The following is a 22908-nucleotide window of genomic DNA, read 5'->3' as shown; positions in this document are numbered from 1 at the left end:
CGGCATGAAGTCTGCTGAAATGTTTATGAGTGACGAGGGATCTACTCGTGCATTGACTTTGTCCGTGTGGATAAGTCAATAAATTAAAAAAATGAAAAAGTGAAAATCTAACCACGGAGGCATATGACAGCACATCGTTGGAATATTCAAAAGAAAAGCTGGACATCATGCCGCCATTAGGCCATCATGTATTTTGAGGTTACCAGTGTTTTCCTTTTTGCTCATTAACTTGGTATAAAGATGGTGCTGGCAGTCTGAGCATGGATATTGGAAGTAAGACATACTGATCTGTTGGATTCATCCATATGATGGGGAGAGAATATCTTTCTTTAAACTCATTCTCCGAATCGAATATTCTCTGATGGGATTAGAGTCCTATGGGTATGCCCCGAGGAGGTGGTCATGCTGAGAAGTCTCTCTTCTACCTCTTTTACTGTACAAAAAAAAAAAAAACTTGATAAAAAGATGACGGCACATCAAATTTTTTTAAGACTCAATTTTTTTCCAAAACTATGTCCGTTGCTCATCTTATCTTATACTCTATAAAAGCATAAATAATTTCAATCTGAGCCATTAAACTCGTATTTATTCATGAGAACCATTGAATTTGGGAGAGGCACTTATCTCTCGAGTTATGCCCATCAAAAAAAAAAAAGAGCTACTGGATTTGTTTTCATTCATGAGAATAGCTGGATTCGAGGCCGTTGCTTATTTCTTGGGTTTTAAATCATAAAGCATTAGTCCTGACTTATTTTTTGATAAATCGGATTTATGGAACCAATCTACAGTAAATGCATCTATGTGTATTACAAAATAAATATCCAATAATTCAGAAAGAATATCTGTCACAGTTATTCACAAAATATATCTCGTATGAATAGTACTGTTAGATTCTATATAGACATGTTTCCATATATATATATATATATATATATATATATAAGCTCTGGCTTTTCACTTTCTCATAATCTATTGAAAATAACCATGGCGAGATGGTCCTCCCATGTCCTAAAACTATCAAATCCTCATGGATCATGGACCCTCTCCCACTTCCCCCGATGGAATAGTCAAGTATTTGGTCTATCACCTCAAACGCCACTCATGTTTTGCCTCCCAAGTTTATATTTCCACTAGGATTTCCAAAAGTAACCCACAGGCCATGGATTCTCTCCTTCCGCCCGGTGTTTGCTCCACCACATCAAACATCGCTCGTGCCTTCCAAGTTAATATTTCCACTTGAATTTCCGCATAAATTTTCAGAAGTAACCTATGGTTGACGCCTTCTGCTAAATCTCCACTAAAACCACATTCTTCAACACTGGTTTTTTTATTCTCAATCCTAATTTCAAAAGTTGATAATTCTTTGCATCCAAAAAAAAAAAAAAAAGTTGATAATTCTTTATTGTGCATAGAGAACAGATCTTAATAGTAAACAAACAGAGAGAAGTACAAAGAGATTTTTGTGGTTTGGTCTACGGCCTATGTTCACAGTCGAAGATAATCAAAAAAAACTTCTTTAATAATAGAGAAAGTATAGCAAGGAAAAAAGCCCAGTACAAAGTCCTTAATCTTACAAGCACTCAAAAGTCTCAGCCCCCGAGCCAGAAATCCAACCCGAGAGGCCGTTTTAGCGTTCTATCCTATAAACACAAGACACTATAATATTTCTGTTTGCCATTGCAAAAACAAGTCAAGCTCCAAGGATGATAAGAGGCTCTGCAACTTTTGATTTTTTTTTTTTTTTTTTGGCCTGATTTAAAGAATATGGAGGCATCAAAGCTGTAAGATTCAATATTTGTTTGTTGAAAGAAAAGAATTATCCATTAAATGCAGTTTTTTTTGTGAAACAAAACATTTATGCATTAGTCACGGTGTTGATTTAAGGGAAGAAACGCGTTGCTTGTTCCTCAAAGAAAAGCGGAAAAAAAAAAAAAAAAAACATGTTGCTTGCTTTTGGAAACATTTCGAGCTACTTGTGCTTCCACCCTCTTCTCTACAAAACTCAAGTTCTAAACTCTACTAAGAAACAAAAGAATGGCCATGGAACAAGAATTAACGTGCCAACCCTCCCTATAGCATGTGCTGACGCTGACTCAGTTGGGCAAGCTGCTCGTGGGTCTTCCTATGACGCACACAAGGATGATGATGATGATGATCTGCAAATGTTGGAGGGTGTTAATCTTTACATTCATTGAAACTGTCACTGGAAAATGGCCAATCCAATATAGGATGCCAGCAACCTTTTTATTTCTCCTTTGTGTAAAGGCTGGTTGCTTCATGACTATGCTTCCTTTTGATGATCATCAGTTTCCTAACACAAACATTTGTATCCATATATGATAATTAGAATTAGTATGGTAACACAATGAAAGAATTTAAGTTACATGCTTAGAGAATTTTGAGGGGTTTGTTTTGCACTTTATCATCTTGCGAATATGATCTGCAATACCACTTGAAACTAAAAACTTCTCTACAACTTGCAACTTCTTTTTTGTTACAAGCAGTCTTCAAAAAGATTATCAAATACATGATGACCATTGTTGCTTTTTGGCATGGAAAGCATAGAATGATATCAAACTAAAGAAAAAAAAGTAAAACAAAATTTTTCCTTTCAATAAATTATTGGTTCCATTTGCACATATATCTACTGGTCTTACTATTGGTGGTGATATATCATGAACCTTTAGTAGTTGGTTTTAAACCTATGCACCTAACCTTATATGGAGCATGCACCATATCTAATGTCGTCCCGAATTCATCACCTAGGTCAATCACATGATGCAGCTGCATAAACCGCTCTAAAAATCATGCAAGGCCTATAAAATGACTCTTATTGCTTGGACTTCATGATTAAACCCATCCACTACTATGCATCATGCAATCGAAAGAAAAGAGAGAATTAGGTTTGTGACCTTTAAAGTCCAGTAAAAATCCCATCACACATACAGCAATATAATAATAAATTTCAAAATAATAAATAAGCAAAATATCAAAGAAAAATTATAAGCAAGAAAATCTCATATCAGGCATCCAATATAACTAAATAGTTATATAGATATATATTACAAATTATGTATTATTGCAAATCCATCATAATTATGATCAATGAGTTCATATCACTTACAATTCATGTTTCATTAATATGATCCCAATCAATAGTTGTCTATCGATTTTGGATTATTCATAGTCACGCTTCTATGACTGGCAAACTATAAATCATATTTTGGCTCATGGTGGTAATCCATAATAACCATGCTTCGATCTGTCGTGGAAATTAGAATATCCGCATTTTAATCCGCAATAGCAAACTATAATATCCGTACTTCGATTTGCAGTGGTAAACTAAGATGTCATGATTCGATTTATAACTAGCAATCCAAGTGTCACAATTTATCTTATGACTAGCAATTCATATCATTGGGAGTCCAAACCCTCTTGCACAATCAATACACCATTTAATAATTTTGTATTATGTTACTTCCTCAATTTTAAATATTCGATATTTTATTCTTAACAGCCAAATAGTCAACATATGATACAAATATAATAAGATATTATATATTCGATATGGAACCAGAAATATCATCATGCACAATACAGAAAAATTATATATACGATGATCATGTAAAGGATTCTTATCTGTATCAGTCTTAGACTGAACCACAATAATCGATCTAACTCTTCGATCTACGAACTTGAGATTAAAGTATTCAACTCAACACCTTGTACAGATAATTGCATTTCTATATAATCAAAATAAAATATAAAAAATCATAGATGAATATGGATAGTAGAAAATCATAATAAATGATCCTAACATTATAGATTCAAGACCCCTCCCAAGATTGACTGGTCAATATAAGTGTACCTAAATATCTAGACCCTCTATTGATCCATAAGATTTTTAGAGAGAGAAAATATAGAGAGAAAAATTTTTTGAGAGAGAAAGTGGAGAGAGAAACTCAAAAAAGTGAGTGAAGAGAATGAAAGGAGAGAGAGAAAAGAGAGAAGCTCCCTCTCTCTCTCTCTCTCTTTTTCCTTTCTTCTTTTTTTTCTTTCTTTCATTTTTTTTTTCTTTTTCTTGTTCTCCTCTCTCTCTTTTTCTTGTTTTCTTCTCTGTGTAAACAAGGGAACGAGAGATAGAGCTGTAGGCTGGTTATCCCTCACAATGGTGACCTTATATAGCAACAACCTTCCGACGGCCTCAGAACTCGACAATTAGAGCACGACCGTATCCACAAATCCGACGATCTCGATGACAATCGAACCGTCGACATTGATTGAGAGACCTAGAAATTGATATGGAAGAGAGAGAGGTGTTGATTACCTTGCTTTGGAGAGAAAATCAATAGTAAGTAGTCAAGAGATCTCAACAGAAATTCGGATAATCTCCCTCAAATTTTTACCGGTGTTGATCGAGGGGATTGAAGGTGAGATGCTTAGAGGAAATTAAGGGATGGCTTTTTATAACCAGAAACTAGAGCTCCAGCGAGCTCTACGTTCCCAGTCCGGATCAAATTTGGGGAGAGGAGGCGGAGTCCAAGAGTTTTTTCTTTGGATTCTGCTTTAAATACGTGCCGGGGAAAAAAGAAAAGAGCCAGGTTCTTACACCTAAGCTGTTCCATTATGCTTGCAGCCACAACAGTAATCCCATGGCATTGGTGCAAATGCTATTGCGTAGATTGGATTAAATTTCAGAGGCATCTCATTCTAATTGTCTAGGATACAGGTGAGAGATAATGAGCTAAATAATCAAAATAAAAATATGTTTCCGTACTTTCGTTAAATACAAATATGTTTTTCAGGTACCAAGGTTTCAGAGATGCTCCTTCATCAGCATATGCAACCAAGAACATTATCCTGCCTCTTCTATTCCAAGTTTAACAGAAGCCTATTCTTGAAAACCTCTCCCACCAGATAATTGATGGAAATTTAACAAGTAGAGAAACCAAGCAAAATATGTGAAAGATGCAGCGAACAAATCAAACACAGAAACACCAAGATTTACGTGGAAAACCTCCTCAATATGAGGAGTAAAAACCACGGCCCGACACCCACAACTTCCACTATAATCAAATAATGGGAATACACAAGATTCCTCTCTAGTTATCAACAACCAGAGGCATACATCAACTTCTCAACACAATAAATCATCAAGAATCAATATTCTTGGCAGCCACAAACATCTAATGATGCAACAAGTGAAGTTGAGAAGATATTACCAGAAAATAGAAAAATTCTGAAGAAAACGGCAAGCAGAAACCAAAGAAAAAGGACTCCAATTCCGATCTCCACCGTCCAGATTGAAGAACCAGGTGTCGAGAATATGCAGACCAAATTTCAGTTTGATCCAACGGTGAACGAATTCCCGGCAACCACTTTTGCGAAGGCTGCACAAAAAAATCTGAAAGAGGAACGATCTCTCTTTTTGCCGTCTTATGTTTCTGATCTTCAAAACCTCTTTTTCTCCGTGGGTGCTCTCCAAAATTACCTTTTTTAAACACTAGGGTTTCTTTTGGAGCAAAATAAAAATGAGTCATCAATATGGGTTTTGACCCATATAGGCTTTGGGCCATTCTCCACATAGGAGAGACCCAACCCAACAAATCTCCCCCTCTCGACTATGTGGAGAGGGTCGTCATCCCAGCAATATGACGACAAGCTTTGATCTTCTCTGATGGTAATGCCTTTGTCAACATATCCGAACCATTATGATCAGTGGATACTCTCTCAAGTAGTAACAACTTAGCATTCAATACATCTCTAATCCAATGGTACCTCACATCAATATGTTTCGATCTCGAGTGAAAAGTAGAGTTCTTAGCAAGGTGAATAGCACTTTGACTATCACAGAATAGGACATATCGATCTTGCTTGAAGCCTAGTTCCTGAAGAAATTTCTTCATCCATAGCAACTCCTTGCAAGCTTCAGTAGCTGCAATAAACTCTGCCTCTGTGGTAGAAAGTGCAACACATTTTTGCAATCTTGATTGCCAAGCCACAGCTCCCCCTGAAAAAGTGATCAAGTAGCCTGAGGTAGACTTGCGAGAATCAACATCCCCAGCCATGTCTGCATCTGTGTAACCAACTAACACAGGTTTCTCACTTCCAAAACAAAGACTCAGACTAGAAGTACCCCGCAAATATCTCATAATCCACTTCACCGCATTCCAATGGTCTCTCCCTGGATTTGAAAGAAAACGGCTTACCATGCCAACTGCATGAGCTATGTCTGGCCTCGTACATACCATTGCATACATCAAACTACCTACTGCTGAACTATAAGGCACACTTTGCATATCTTCTTTTTCTTCATCAGTAGAAGGACTTTGTTTACTACTCAATCTAGTAGCAATAGAGAAAGGAGAGCTAACCGCTTTGGCTTTATCCATTTTGAATCTTTGAAGAACCTTTTCAATGTATTTTTCTTGTGATAAATACAGTTTCTTTGTAGTTCTTTCCCTAGTGATCCTCATGCCAAGAATTTGCTTAGCAGGCCCTAAGTCTTTCATGGCAAAGAACTTGCACAACTGTTTCTTCAGGCCATCAATTCTAGAAGCATTCCTACCAACAATTAACATGTCATCAACATAGAGTAAAAGAATAATAAAATCAGCATCAGAGAATTTTTGCACAAAAACACAATGATCAGTGGTAGTTTTTGTGTAGCCTTGCTCCCCCATAACTGACTCAAATTTTTTGTACCATTGTCTGGGTGCTTGCTTCAAACCATAAAGACTTTTGTTCAACTTGCATACAAAATCTTCTTTTCCTTTTACTCTAAAACCCTCAGGCTGTTCCATGTAGATCTCCTCCTCCAAATCACCATGGAGAAAAGCAGTTTTTACATCCATCTGCTCAATCTCCAAATCAAGACTAGCAGCTAAGCCAAGAACAACCCGAATAGATGACATTTTCACAACAGGAGAAAATATTTCTTCAAAATCAATTCCTTTTCTCTGACTGAATCCTTTAACCACCAATCTGGCTTTGTACCGTGGATGAGAGTTATGTTCTTCATGTTTAACTCTATAAACCCACTTATTTTTTAGAGCCTTCTTGTCTTTAGGCAATTTCACTAGCCCATATGTATTATTCTCATGCAAGGAATTCATTTCATCTTGCATGGCCTCAATCCACTCCTTTTTCTGCTCACTATCTACAGCCTCTTCAAAACTCTCAGGTTCTCCTCCATCAGTCAATAAGACATATTCATCAGTGGAATACCTAGTAGATGGCTGTCGTATTCTAGTAGATTTTCTGAGTGGCATTGTTGGAGAGGTTTCTATCACTGCTGGCTGATCATGATCATTATCATCTGTCTCATTGTTTACAGGTTCATCTGCATATTGTTCAAGGACTGGTGTAGAAGGGACTATCTCCAAATCAATCAAATTATCAGTGTATTGAGGCACTGATTTCTCAGTCTTGTCAATATCCTGTATTGTCTGGTTTTCTATAAACACAGCATCACGACTTCTAATGAGTTTCTTGCCAATAGGATCATAAAACCTATAACCAAACTCATCCTGACCATAACCCAAAAAATACACTGTTTTGTCTTCACATCGAGCTTGGATCTCTCATCTTTGGGAATATGCACAAATGCCTTGCATCCAAAGACCCGCAAATGATTATAAAAAATATCCTTGCCCGTCCAAACTCTGTTGGGTACATCAAACTGCAAAGGAACACATGGTGAGAGATTTAATACATGAACAACAGTGTTTAAAGCTTCTCCCCAAAAGGATCTAGGTAACTTTGCTTGTGAAAGCAAACATCTGACTCTTTCAATCAAAGTTCTGTTCATTCTCTCAGCCAACCCATTCAACTGTGGTGTCTTTGGTGGTGTTTTCTGATGCCGAATACCTTGCTGTTTGCAATATTCATCAAATGGCCCTGAATATTCACCCCCATTATCTGTACGGATACATTTCAATTTTTTTCCTGTCTCTCTCTCAACTGAAGCTTGAAACTGTTTGAAGACATCTAATACTTGATCTTTATGCTTCAAAGTATAAGCCCACAACTTTCTTGAATGGTCATCAATGAAAGTAGCAAAGTAAAGTGAACCACCAAGTGTACTTGTCTTCATAGGACCGCACAAGTCAGAATGCACCAAGTCAAGTATGTTCTGCTGTCTAGAAGAAGGATGTGACTTGAAAGACACTCTATTCTGTTTTCCTGCTAAGCAGTGAGCACACTTCTGCAAATGTGTACTCATCATACCAGATAATAGATTCTTCTTGACCAATAAAGTCATTCCCTTCTCACTCATATGACTAAGTCTTTGATGCCACAACTCTGTTTCACTCATATTCTCTACTGCATTAACAATATCTTTGGAGAGCCTTGCGTGCAACAAATACAAAGTGGAAAACTTCTTGCCTCTAGCTACAACCATAGCACCTTTGGTGAGTTTCCACTGGCCATTGGAGAAAATATTACAAAAACCATCATCATCCAGTTTACTTGCTGAAATCAAATTCAAACGGATGTCTGGAACATGCTTCACATGCTTGAGAACTAATCTGGTACCATTGTTTGTTTCTAAGCAAACATCTCCAATGCCAATAACTTTAGCAACACCGTCATTACCCATCTTCACAACCCCAAAGTCACCGGCCGTGTAAGATGTAAAGAACTCCTTTCGAGAAGTAATATGTGTCGAAGCACCACTATCAATCACCCAACTAGTTTCGTCATATGCTAAGTTGACAATATCACTATCATAAACAAGAAGAAAATCTTCGGTAGTGGTGGCAACTCGTCCTTCATTGTTGTTATCATCATTATTTTTTTTCTTTATCTTTATTATTTTTGTTCTCTCGCTTTAACTGTCTGCAAAATCTTTTGATGTGCCCTTTCTTACCACAATGATAGCACTCAATATTTGCAAACTTATTTCTGGACTTGCTTCTGCTACCTTCTTTATTCTTCGGCCCACGGCTCTTACTTCTCCCCCTGGTCTCAGCAACTAGAACATCTGACTGTGAAGAGGAATATTGTGACTTTCTTCTCATCTCTTCATTCAAAACACTACTTTTAGCCATATCCATTGTGATCACACCATTAGGAGCTGAGTTAGATAACGACGTTCTAAACGTCTCCCATGAGTCCGGTAGTGTACCAAGAAGCCATAAGCCCTGCACTTCCTCATCAAATCTAATACCCATAGCAGCTAGTTGATTTATGATTCCCTGAAAGGTGTTCAGATGATCTGTCATGGGGGTATTATCTCTATATTTCAAAGCCATCATCTGCTTGATTAAATACAGCTTATTATTTCCAGTCCTCCCTGCATATAACTGCTCAAGCTTAGTCCACAAAGTTCGTGCATGTGTCTCTCCAATAATGTGGTTCAATACATTATCCTCAACCCACTGTCTGATGTATCCACATACTTGTCTATGTATCAAGTTCCACTCTTCATCAGTTTTATCAACAGGTTTTTCAGAAGCAAACACAGGTAAGTGGTATCCTTTCACATAAAGAACATCCTCCATTTTTGATTTCCAAACAGCATAATTAGATCCATTCAAATTGATCATTCTACTTGAATTAACTTCCATTGTTCGACACAGGACAACGAATCAACGAACCTGGCTCTGATACCACTTTGATGGAAATTTAACAAGTAGAGAAACCAAGCAAAATATGTGAAAGATGCAGCGAACAAATCAAACACAGAAACACCAAGATTTACGTGGAAAACCTCCTCAATATGAGGAGTAAAAACCACGGCCCGACACCCACAACTTCCACTATAATCAAATAATGGGAATACACAAGATTCCTCTCTAGTTATCAACAACCAGAGGCATACATCAACTTCTCAACACAATAAATCATCAAGAATCAATATTCTTGGCAGCCACAAACATCTAATGATGCAACAAGTGAAGTTGAGAAGATATTACCAGAAAATAGAAAAATTCTGAAGAAAACGGCAAGCAGAAACCAAAGAAAAAGGACTCCAATTCCGATCTCCACCGTCCAGATTGAAGAACCAGGTGTCGAGAATATGCAGACCAAATTTCAGTTTGATCCAACGGTGAACGAATTCCCGGCAACCACTTTTGCGAAGGCTGCACAAAAAAATCTGAAAGAGGAACGATCTCTCTTTTTGCCGTCTTATGTTTCTGATCTTCAAAACCTCTTTTTCTCCGTGGGTGCTCTCCAAAATTACCTTTTTTAAACACTAGGGTTTCTTTTGGAGCAAAATAAAAATGAGTCATCAATATGGGTTTTGACCCATATAGGCTTTGGGCCATTCTCCACATAGGAGAGACCCAACCCAACAATAATACCAGCAACAGCAAGCTTGTTAACCGGGAACTTTGAGAATCAGCAGCAGTGTTTGTCGTAGCAACCCATACTGTCTGGCATGGGATGCACCATACAGTATTGATACTATTGTACCAGTCTATACCATGTATCGACACCATAAAAGGATGGTTTTGGTAAGGGGTCCGTTACCGAGACGGTGAAACTTGATCAGGAGGCTCAATTGCCTACAGCTAAATTAGAAAGTGTGTAACTGGCTGACGAAAGGAAGGACTTCTCCAGCACAAGGAGAACTGCTTTCGCTAGAAGACTTCATGCCGCTGGAAGCAATTCAAATTGTCTCACTTGCGAAAAGGGGCCTGGTTATCAAAAGGCAGATCAATGGGCGTGGCATTTGCCATAAAACTCTTCCAAGTTGTAGAAGGCTCGTTGTTGTGGAAGAAATATATGGATGACTATATCACCTGCCGGGGAAGCTGGATCTATGAATTGGGTACACAAAACAAAATACATATAAAAAGAAGATGAAAGAAAAGGAAATAGGACCATAGATTAGAAGTGGTAAATATCGAATAAATAGTAAGAGGTCTAGAAAAAAGGGTTTTTGCTGGACAAGATTCAGAAACTTGGCAATATATTTGGCCAGTCAGAGAACGATTCAGGTTGCTTGGATGGTAGGTATTATCAATGCATCTTCAGGGGCATCAAGTGAAAACAAGTTTATCAATATCTTAGTGGTGCATGACCTAGGATTAAATAAAAGAAACTTGATGAAATGCCAATTGAAGTGGATATCATTTGCTAGAAAACTAACCAAAGTCCAGTAAGGTCCATGAGTTGGGCTTGGTATCTCCAGATGCAACTTTCTTGGACTGCTTCTCAGCTGTCTCTTAGTTCTGACCTACAATTTAATTTGAAAAAGAAGGTTTAGACTGACGCAGACGATGCTTCATGTATCAATCTTACAGATGGAACATTATAAAATAACCTATCATATCCTGTTGAGTTCATTTGATTGTTGTGCAGCCATTGCTTAAAAGGCGAATTTCACCTTGCAAGAATTTAACTCAAACAACTAGATGTATACAAGGGGAGATTAAAGAGAAGTAAAATACCTGATAGCATCAATTTGAGGAAGGGAGAAGGCTGTGATGACAATAAAGAACCCGTTCCAGTAAACCAGAGCCTTCACAGAGAGAACATGGATATTGGCAGCCTTTACCTCATTCGCAACTTTAGCAAGTGTTACAGCAACTACAAGAAGACATCATCAAGTAGTACAGTTGAGTTTGTATGTAGAAAAACAAATTAACAGCTGTCTAAGAATGCTCTCTGAAAGGCAAAATTGCTATTGCTCAATCCAACTACACAAGCATACTGAAAGAACAAGCAATCTTAAGTAACAAAATTGTATGCTTATAGAAGTTATATAATATATTGTGTTATAATGGATACAATATCATAAGTTGATGTGAAAAAAGAAGAAATTTTAATATTACAAGTGACTAAGGTATTAAAACTGGAAGGAGAACTAGTATAGGATGTGCTAGGGTAACTTTGCCTGGACTTACTATCCCTTATGAACCAATGAAAGGAGAAATAAGTCGCTAAATTTATCATCCACAAAGTACCTTCATCTTTTTAACATCAGGATACAATGCATCCAAGTCACAGCATCCTATTAAATGGCTGACAATTTCCTCGGAGAATAGCAATGCCTTTGTTAAGAAAAGCTAGCAAACAAACGAAGGTCCTCAGAGCTCCTCATGCAACAGGTGGCATCTACCATAGCACTATAACTCTTAAACATGTTCTCCCACCCTGTGCCTATAAAAGAAACATCTGCATCTCCACAAAATTCTATTGACATTACCCTGCAACACTATAGCAATGCAGCGGCCACCCTCACATATAAATTAACACTGAAAGCATTAGCGTTATTAGAAATCTGGGTCTCAACATTATCTAATATTAAGTCTCAAAGAGTGGTTTTACACTACTATATCTAAGCCTTCTCCAACCTAGCCATTTCTCAGGACACTTTTCTTAATCATTTCCAGAAATCAAACTTCCATTCTGACATTTTATATAAATTCCACAGTTTGCATTGATACCAAACTAAAGGAGGAGGTAAAGTTGCATCAGAACTGAGTTCTACATTCAGAAGGGAAGGCAGATAGGGAGTGGAATGAGCTTACAAGTCAAGCTCTCAGCATCATCATCTGCCTCTGCGCCGGGGGCTTCTGATTACCGCTTCTGTCCACAGTACACCACCGTGGCCTACTTCTTGAACAAATCGTCGAACATCTCATCCGCGTCTCTTCCACCCACATTCTGCAACACGTACCCACAAGACGTATTAACATAAAGGCAAGAAGCCATCACAATAAGTATTATAGCAACTGACATTTTCCAACTGCACACAGGCAATGCAATGAACAACCCATCCATATCGGCTATACAACTACTGGACTCAAGCGAACGAGAGGTGGAATAGAATTAGCTAAAAAAAAGATGGAAGGTAGCTCCAAATGGAGAGAAAAGATTAATTAGCTAGGAAAGACCTGAAACCGGGTAGTGCGGCTGCTGGAGGGCACGCGAGCGCCGGGAAAACTCCTCCTCCTGCCCGAACCGAGCGTGAGGTTTGGCTTCTGGAATTGCCCATGGAATTGGCCGCAAGAAGGAATTGCCGCTGCTATTGCTGCTAACGCCCGCATGTTGGGCCGGCGAGCGGGGAGACAGAGAGGGGAGGGGGCGCAGGGATAAAGTCTCTGAGCAACGATGAAGTGTTGGCGACGCGGAGCGAGGAGCCTGGGGCGGTGAAGCAGTCGCCACTTCGCAAAATCTCTTCTGGCTCCAGAGAGGAAGCTCCCTCCGGGAGCGGATCCCCTGCGGTGCAAATTCTGCACCGCACCGTGCTGTAGATGAATAGATTGCATCCACATGAAGTACAGTGGATCCAACGGTAAACATTAAAATTTATTTTTAAAAAATTTTAATGAGTTTTCTTAAAGCTAATTTAATGATCCTCTTCTTCGATAAAAACATGACATGATGTCCCTTAAAATAAATTTAATAGAGCATGCACCTCTTCTCTCCTATTAAAATAAAATTTAATGGTGCTCTTTTTATCTCTTCTTCCCTTGAATCTTCCTCAATCCCACTTTCCATTAGTCATATTTTATATGAATTGATTATTTTTTATTGTACAGCAGATGTTTGTGGAAATGTCTAAAGGAAATTATAGTTTTTCTTTTTTGAGATATTAGGAGATGGAAATGAGAATGCCAAATAACTGAGGTATATTTGGAGGACTTTAACGGCCCTCGTTAAAATTAATTTAATGATTTTTTCTCTAATTAAATATAATACTTGTTGAAACATGACGTCCATTAAAATAAATTTAATGGGGCATTCTCCCCTTAGAGGTCGATTTGATCTTATGGTCCTGGATTATTTTGACGGCCTGATGAGGTGCTTAAGAAGGTGTGTCATGGGAGCATAGACACTAAAATACTGCATCTATCACACATCTTGATGCATGATTAACTACTGATATTAAAATAATTTATCAAATGTTAAATAAGCATTAGACATATTATGCTCCAAACTTGTGAAAGTACTAGTTATAACTTGCCATGTAACTTGATTTTAAGATTTTGCTGCAATTAAAACTTCAAAGGATGTGCAAAAACCATCATACAATGGAATCCACTCTTGGCTTTAAGGATTTGTTTTTAATAAAAAAAAAAAAGTGCGGACAGCATGCTTTTACTACGTACAGGAGGCCGATAAATTTGAAGCCATCTCGGATTGTCGAAGGATTTGAATGCCAGATTAATTTACGAAAAAAGCTCCATTAGCAATATCTTAAAACCATTCAAAAAATAACTTTCTCTCAAAATTTAATCTACAATAGATTGATGGTGGTTTCACCAAGAAAGCCAAGTGGTCTAAAGTCATAAAAATTTTATAAATATAACATAAGACTTGTTTCATCAACTTGAACTTGCGATGATGAAATAATTGGTCTTTTAGCACATATCTAAAGAATCTTTTATTTTGTTATCCTTCTCAAAAGAAGTATTTGAACTTATTAGTGGCTGCTTGCATCCAATACTTCTTACCTAACAAGAAAAAATTAGAAAGACAATATTATTTATACATACAACCTAAAAGAAATATAAAACCATAATAATATATTTATTATATCTGGCTCCATTGAACACTATTTGATGCTTATGAACTTTGAGATGATGGATTTAGCATTAAATACTGTGAAGAACAAAAGTAATGCGAAACTTTCAGTTGCTTCTATAAGCTAAATATGTATAACTTCATACATAGTACTGAATCTCAATTCTCAAAATAATCAACCAATTAGATTCTATGGATAGCTAGCACCTGGGTGATCGGGCCAAGAATGCCTCATCCTATCCGAGCCTAGGTAATGTCTTGGCCAATAGGATTAAGGTCCCAATCAATCCGATAGTGTCTCCATGGGAGTACTTAGAGTTTAGATCTTCAGATATTTCTTCCTAGATACATAAGATCATAAAACGGAGGTCCCATCAATCATAGGGTGTCTCCACAAGAGTAATTGGAGTTTGGATCTTCCAGTTTTGCTCCCTAGCTGTGTAGGCTGATAGAACGGAGGTCCCCATAAATCTTAGGGTGTCTTTACAGGAGTACTTGAAGTTTGGATCTCAAAATTTTGCTCACTGGTTGCATAAGCTCATAGAATAGAGGTTCCCATCAATCCTAGGGCGTCTCCACCTTCAAGGTCGGTAGTTTTTACGAGACACGTCTGACCTATTGCACTTGAATTCTATCGCCTAGCTCATGGAGAAGAGCTGAAACATAATTTCATTAATTATCAGTAACAAAAGATAGAAGTCCCAATGTCATAATTCTTATTGATCATGTGCTTTGAGATTATTAGAGTTTCGCGTTCGAGTATGGGCACCCTTTTGAGTTTCTCGAACTGATGAGTATTGAGGTAAATGAACTTGACTACTCGATATGAGCTCTTTAGTTTGGTGCAAGCTTTCCATAATCTCCTTATTTTGTGACTTCATCCTCTTTGGGACTGACTCTCCAACTCAAGCTACCCGAGCATAAGCCTTCTAAGCTAAGGGTTGGATCTCCTGGCTATAATTTCTCAAATATTATGGTGATTACCTTGATAATTGGTCGGTTATAATTCTACTTAAGGGTCACCTGTTCTAACCAGCACCTTCTCATTCTCACTGATTGTCAACATATCGGCCAAGATATCTAAGGCAAATGAGGGTCTTAATCTCAACTTTAAATTATAGGCACTTCTCGGCCATGCCTATAATCTTCATAGAAACAACGATATTTGCGCGTGCCCCTCTTTTTTGGCAAGAGCCATGATCTTTCAAGACCAATGCAGGTAATTCCAGTCTCGAATCTTCATCAAAATCTTAGCTCTTGGAATATTAAGAGGGGTATGCCTTTTGAATCTCCAAGGTGACTCCTTCGTTGCATAATGCTTCTTTCTTCTCAACTTTGCTTTCTCCTCAACTCATCCTTTCTTTATGGTTCTTATACTTTTTGCTATTTCTTCATCCTACTACCTCCCTCCAAGCAACTATAGCTTCCTCGGCATTGATGTATTTATATGCTCGGGACTAGAGCTCTGTCATGTCCTTGAAAGGCCACTTCTCCAATGCAAAACCAAAGTGCTTACCTTTTAGCTCATTCATCACTGTTGCAATCATGATAGAGTGACCTAGCTCACGAACCTCTAATGCCTTAATGCTAAAGTAGTCGATTATAATCTTAAAAAGACTTATCTTCCCTTTGCTTGACAATGAACAAACTGGTCAAGAACTTCTTGTGTCTTCTTCTACTGATGAAATGACTAGCAAATTGGCAGCTGAGCTAGTTGAAGGAGCTAATCAAGCCAAATTGAAGGAGCCGATCGAGCCAGATTGAAGGCTTGAGCACCAAAGCCATGTAGCTTTCCTGAGAGTGGCTAGAAAAGCTCGGCACATTACAATATCAGTTTCTCTTTGCAGCAACATGAAAGCATTGAAGCAAGATGGTCCATCAAATCTGAGGCACCATTATAATGCCCGAACTAAGGCATTTTGAATTTCTTTGGCAAGGATTTTTCTATGATTTCTCTAGTAAAGGGGGGCTTGTTGGTCATCTCCTAATCATTGCTGACCTCGACATTCTTCCCCCTTAACACTTCGATTTTGTTATTCATTTTCTTGATCTTGTGATCAAAATCGACCTCCCTCCTGAAGACCCTTTCTAGTCGATGCAGAGAAGGATTGAAACCTGTCTTAGAAGGAGAGTTACAATGGTTGCATCTTCAACCTTACTCAGGGTTCTCGAGGTAGGGATGGTTGCTATACCCTATGCCAGGTCGTCCTGGTGGCTTGGTTTATTGGCTAGAGGATTAATTGTTTCCTACTATAGAATCTGTACTACTATCGTGAGAGCTTACACCAGTTGAATGAGCAGGTTGAATTGCACTATGTTGATAGCTCCCGAGTTGGCTGAGGAGATTGAGATCTTTAAGGGTTGTGCAGGGCACCATTAGACTCTAGTTGGGCATAGTTAGTGGATGGCTTTAGATTTTCTGTTGCCATGTTCCTACAAATGGCACCAATCTTGGCTGGGCTCTCTAATGCTTAAGTTAAAAAGTGTTTTATGTTGATGTGGAAGGAGGATAAGGAGTAGAATTAAAGCAAAAAAAGAGGGATGAGAACTTTGTGAGTCTTATTGTTGTCGTACTACATTCATGCAAGGGTTCTAAGTCTATATATAGCCATGGGATTTGGAATCTCCTAAGGGTCATGCTCCAACCATCAGAAATCATATTATAATGAACTAAGATAGTGCAATAACTGTTGAGGGATGTGCTATAACAATCTAGGATCATGCTGCAACTACTTAAGATATATTGTAACTATCCAGGGTCATGCAACAGTCATCCGCCACATCTTGTAATCATTTGGGATCATTATTACAGGCTTTAATTTGTAATGTAAGGAGTTTGCTTTCCCGTGAGGTAGTAGAGTCGTCTTGAGAGGTAAAAGGGCTCTAGTTGGCCTAGGATTGCTGGCGAGTTGGATAGCTAGTTGCATATTCGAGCTGTAGGACTTCGTTTGGCATGTCAGATGACATGTGATCTTAGAGGTTGGTCGCTTTTAGTCAGTTTGGTCCGGCTTTTATATTGATCACAGTCGACCTGGTCTAATTATATCAAGGAGTTACAAAGTGTATCACGATCACCACATCAACTTTTAGCTGGACTAATCTGGTCATGTCGTATCATTAGATATCTTTTGCAACATGATACGTATATATATGCATTTGCCTATATGCAAATACAGATATGTATTTTATTTTCATCTAGACACAGCTGAGCTAACAGCTTCAAAGTTCTATAGCAACTAAGTAGCAGAGGTTGGCTCTCACAAGACAGAGTGATGGCAAGAGCTAAGCACACAAAGAACAAGGAAAATAGAAGTTGGATCACGAGTTCCAATGAAAAGAACACTTTTAATATGATTTGTTTGGATTGAATTTTTTAGATGAATTTTAATAATTTATGTTCAAGCATGTGAAATATTTAGATTTATTATATGTCATGAAAGATATTGAAAAATTAAAAATATGAAGTTGATTGGATCAACTGAATGATATTACTTCATCGAAAAAATATATTTTTTTTAATTTTTAAAAAATATATTTTTGAAATCTCACTCACTATATATGTGAGACAGGAGAAGGAAGACTTCTGACTGAAAAATTGCATCCCCTGCATTATATGGGATTATGAGTTAGTATATATATAATCCCAAAAACAAGCATGTCCATGACTTAAGTCTATTGTTGATGGTTTCACCAGCGGGTTTGCTCATTGTCATCGCAGGCATGACGATGGAGCTCTATCATGTGATCGGATGGTCTTTGATCCATGCTCGTAGCATTCCCTTCTTGGTCTGAAGAAAAGGTTGCTACTCCTTGAAGTCCAAGCCCTCCTCTTTTCCAGGAATTCCTAGACCTCCGGATCATATTGAATATCTCCATCAAGGATACACCTACTGCATGGTGGATGGTCAAGCGAGTCTCGATAAGAAAGACGATGGTCGAAGTGCCACCGACGAAGAGGAAGAGCACCCAAAAGCTGTCCAAACTGAGGCTATCCCTCTTTCCATCCTTGTCTGGAGTTGGACAATTGGACATGGAGAATGAGAACCACTTGTCTTCCAACTTCTTCAGTGTCCCATCCTCGGTTAGTCCCAATATGGCTCGAGAGAAATCTTCTGCCATGGGAGAACCTTTAGGAAATGCCTGCAAATGAAGAGATATGTAGGAAGTGAGTGGAGAGCAGATATTTATTTTGGTTTTTCAATTTCTTTTTTGTTGTAAGCCTTAATGGCCTACAACTACATCATTAACCTTTATAACTCTCATTTCTTCGACAACGTTGCAAGTGCTCTGATTATTATTGCAAAAAAATAATAAATTAAGGACTGGAGATACTTACAAAGCCAAAGCCTCCAAGCATGTATGTTTCTCCTTGAGCAGTGTAATCATCATGTTTTGAAATAAACACCCGTAAATAGGGAACCTCAAGAATGGCTGCCGTGATGTTCCCACTCTCAAAGGCATCGACGTAGTTTTCAGCTTTTCCAATCTTCACAAACTTATCCTCCTTGTATCCCAACACGTCTTGTAAGTATTTCCGAACAAATAAGTCCCCGTCGTATCCAATCTTACCGTCTACCACCATTGGTTCAAGCTTCTCGGTAGTTAAAATAGAACTGAGATTAGCTGTGAAGCAGGAGGTCAAGATGAAGACCGCAACGAGCCATACCACCGCCACTATTTTAGTGTAGTAACTATAGAGCCTCCCTACAGAAAAGATGCAAAGATAATATTACTAATTAATTGTCGAAAACAACAGGGATAAATAAACCATATATTGATGAATCTTGGATGCATGGTATGCAAAACTCACCATGTGCGAAGAAGATGGTGGAGATAGTTAGCCAAAATGTGGCTCCAAGTTGTGTCCACCAAGGGCCATCAAACTCGGGGTTTATCTTGTGTTCCAGATACCACATGATGATCCCTGTGTAGATCATGGTGGCAATGATCAAAAGCCACACTCGCATTGTAAATGGCTTCGTAAACATCCATTGCGTGCGGTTTGATCGCATACGGACTAGCATAGAAAGACCGGATGAGAGGTATGGCTCTGTGAATGTAACATTTATTGAACGTTTATCTAGAATTGTAATATCTCCCACTGCGGCATCATATACCTGTTAGCACACATATATCATTATCTCATCACTAGTTTATGTTCCATGAGGACTGTAAATGGGTTGGATCAATATACAATTAAAATTTCGACTAAGTAGATTATTGAAAAAAGTTAAATCAGATTAGAACCATCTTGAGTGAGCCTTATGTTTGATTTGATTTTACATCATCTTGGTTAGAAAGGAATAATTAATAATAGGCTAACATCATTTCTATTCCTTCCAAAAAAAACAAAAGTAGAAACAACCATTAAAAAAAAAAAAAAAAAAACCCAAGAATGAAGCTCTTGTTTTGCTCTAAGCTTGTTGTCTCTATTTTAGTTGGATTTGACTGAAGTATTTGCCTGCTGTGATTTGATTTATTGTTGTGAGCGTATATTTCTCGCAACTTGCTTCCTTGGTGCTATACATTTGTTGGGCCTCTCGGTGATCTTGGGTTCCTACACTAGTTGGCCGAGTTGTTATGGTAGACGATCTTCAATTCTGATGCTCCAATCAATAAATTCTCATTCCGGTGTTTGTCTCAAAGAGGAATAATTTTTAGTTGAATTAGATCCACAACTAAGCTGGTGGATCAGTCCAATGGCAAAGCAACATGCATGGAAGCGCATGTGTTGTGCGTTTTTCCCTTTTGTCCATCAATGTGAGTGTTGCTCCGCAGTTCGACTGGTCCACTAGCTGAGCTACAGACCTGAACCAATAACACTCCTCAAAGAGAGAGGAAGGATTAATTCAAATTAAAATATCCAACCCAAAGTAGTCTTGTCCCTTGGAAGAAATGAAACAATTACACCATTCCATGCATACCTTCAAGGGGATTTGGTTGAGGAGGTTGTCGTAGGTGCCATTGAAAGCTAAGAACTCATACTCGAGGTCATACTTCAAGTGCACCAAAGTCTCATTAAAGACGTCGATGCAAAACCCGGTCACTTTCTTCACCATCCTCCGCTCGTCATACTCCACCTTCACAAACTGATCAAACGTTGCAGTCGTCGGTACTCCAATCTTGAGCTTTCCCCACCCACTGGGGACCCTCTCGGGTCCTCCCGGCCAGTACACCGGGCTTAAGGCATCCACCCGCTCCCCATGGCGGACCATCTCTCCCTCCTCTTTGTAAAAACCGAAGCCCTCCAACCAGAACCCCAACTCCCGGTAGCTCTTCCCCGCTACATTGACGACCCGAAATGCCGAGTAGCCCTTGCCCTCTGGTAGACCTCCATCACTTCTGAACCTTATGAACCCACTGAGCCCCATAAAATGGCTTGATAGGATACCTTCTAACAATGTGTTGCTCCTCATTGTCTTCGTCTCGACGGCAGCATGAGCAATCGCATGTACCCCGTCATATGCTCGAACGGCAAACTTTCCAGGCTCCCCCTTGCTCCCATAATCCGCTTTGAATTTTCGTTGGAATTCGGCTTTGAAGACTTGGTAGGAATCGCTTGTCTCATCAAAGTAGGTCTTGATTCCTACCACTCCTTGCATGTGAGAAGAGATGAATGAGGGTTCCAAGGTCGAGTCGAGGAGGGTGGTGGTATCATCGTTGGCAATCCATACATGGCCTTTCGCCATCATTCCCAACTCCTTCGCTTCCTCAAACAGAGAGACAGTCAGCAATCGTGAGGACTGGAGGATGATGTACACCCGGGAGAGATGACGGCGTATCCTCTTCAGCTCTTTTTGAACTGAAGCCCTTGGATTGGAGAGTGTGTCCACCGGTGGGAAGGCAATGTAGTCGATGACTTCCGATCCAACGGTATTGAGAGCATCGAAAAGGAGTGAGGCCATTGCAGTAATGCTACCATAGTCATCATCTTCATAGATGACGATGACTCTCCGCCAATTGTACGATTTCACGACTTGGGCGAGGCAACGCGCCTGACCGGAGGCAGGGTACGACATTCGCACCAGGAAAGGCCTTGGAGATAAGGTTGGCGGCGATGTTGTGGCTAGAGAGAGCACCGGAATCCTTTCTTTGGAGCCGATGCCGGCCAGTGTTACCACCTCTGGCCATGTTCCCGTAGCAATTACTGCTTCTGCCCCCCTTTTCATGAGACTTCTAGCTGCACCCACAGGCATAAATTTGCCAGAAGCAAACATAACATATGGTTGTTAACCTACCTGCTTGTTACCCATGTGAGATATTATTGGTTGAAGAAATATTACCGTAAGCGTTTGCTTGGATGGGATCAATGCTATTGGACTCGCAGACGTCGAGGAATAGTGTTGTAGTGGAGGAGTTGAAGTAGTGCGCTGCGGTCTCAATGGCGATCTTTTGCTCTCTTCCGACTAGAGAGTTGGTGTTCACGATGACACCGAGGTGAAAGGCTACTGCTCTATCAGAAAAGAGAGAGCAACAGGATAGGAGGAAGAGAAGAGAAGTAGGAGCTTTAGACATGCATATTTGTGTCCATTTTAGGACGTCAGTAGGTGGGGCAACGAAGGGGAGAAGGGGCCTACTAGTGCTGGGAGGCATGTGTTCAGAGAATCAGCTCAGGACTACTATGAGAATCAAAGTCTCTTATTTCAGGTCATGGAAGTATTTAAAAGCAGAACGGGGTCACAGTGAAAGAGGAAGTGAGGAGGAAATTAGGCTGCGCATGCTATAATGCTTTGTATTAGTCTGTTGAATCTTGGTTTTGATTTATGTACAATTTCCTTGTTAGCAATTCATCACAAAAAATATCCTAGCAAGTGGAGATCTTAATTAAGGGGAGAAGGAAATTGTGATGTTCAAAGGATTCTTAAAAGATGAAGTAATGGGATCTTGTTATGGATCATTTTAGATATCTATTATTATTTGAGATGTCAGACAAATACAGCAAATAAAATGCGTTTATGCATTGTGGATGTTCCCTGCATCTTTCACAAAACAATCCAGGACTTGAACTTTCCTGCTAAATTAATTAATTGACAAAGGTGCAATAAGTCCATAGATGTATCCTCCCAACCAAAGACAAAACAGAATGCAATATGTAGATAGAGGCCCTTCTAAAGATGCAACCTTCAATTAAAAAAAAAAAATGAAATAATATCCTGTCCCAAATCCTAGCAAGAGGAGGTTCAGGGAAACAACCACTCAGGCTATAAAATTAATTGTTTTGTTTTTGTTGTTTAGAAGGTCCGGATGTTTCTAATGGAAGCACCTATGAAACAAGAACTGGATTAAAGAAAAAATATTGTAGTCCAAATCTAGTTTGAAGTACCATAAAAATATCACTAGTTTCCATAGAATTAGAAAATTAATTAGTAGATGTCATAGTTTTGTTCTGGCATAAGCAGAATATGCAAAATTTTGTTGGCTTTT

At 38.8% G+C, this 22908-nt stretch overlaps 2 protein-coding genes across 4 annotated transcripts; both read right to left on the bottom strand.

Annotated features, from left to right (window-relative positions):
• Window positions 1-2164: 2164 nt before the first annotated feature.
• Window positions 2165-13578, bottom strand: LOC105036189 (uncharacterized). Of its 3 annotated transcripts, none has more exons than XM_073245095.1 (5): window positions 12852-13578; window positions 12486-12621; window positions 11403-11541; window positions 11102-11188; window positions 2165-2311 (listed from the first exon to the last, which is right to left on the bottom strand). In XM_073245095.1, exons 1-2 carry the CDS (start codon window positions 13230-13232, stop codon window positions 12568-12570), a joined length of 435 nt encoding a protein of 144 aa, XP_073101196.1. In that variant the 5' UTR covers window positions 13233-13578; the 3' UTR covers window positions 2165-2311; window positions 11102-11188; window positions 11403-11541; window positions 12486-12567. The 3 variants fall into 3 exon arrangements, with proteins under 3 accessions (XP_073101196.1, XP_073101195.1, XP_073101194.1); XM_073245094.1 differs by lacking the exon at window positions 2165-2311 and adding an exon at window positions 10310-10769; XM_073245093.1 differs by lacking the exon at window positions 2165-2311 and adding an exon at window positions 10310-10751.
• A 4494-nt stretch (window positions 13579-18072) lies between these two features.
• On the bottom strand, window positions 18073-22223 carry LOC105036188 (glutamate receptor 2.7). Its single transcript, XM_010911950.3, has 5 exons — window positions 21768-22223; window positions 20409-21664; window positions 19295-19601; window positions 18821-19188; window positions 18073-18624 (listed from the first exon to the last, which is right to left on the bottom strand). The coding sequence occupies exons 1-5, from the start codon at window positions 22075-22077 to the stop codon at window positions 18172-18174; spliced, it is 2694 nt and encodes an 897-aa protein (XP_010910252.1). The 5' UTR covers window positions 22078-22223; the 3' UTR covers window positions 18073-18171.
• Window positions 22224-22908: the final 685 nt, after the last annotated feature.

The sequence above is a fragment of the Elaeis guineensis genome, chromosome 10 (assembly GCF_000442705.2).
Source record: "Elaeis guineensis isolate ETL-2024a chromosome 10, EG11, whole genome shotgun sequence".
Classification (NCBI taxonomy): Eukaryota; Viridiplantae; Streptophyta; class Magnoliopsida; order Arecales; family Arecaceae; genus Elaeis; species Elaeis guineensis.
This window is presented reverse-complemented; position numbering and strand designations above follow the sequence as displayed.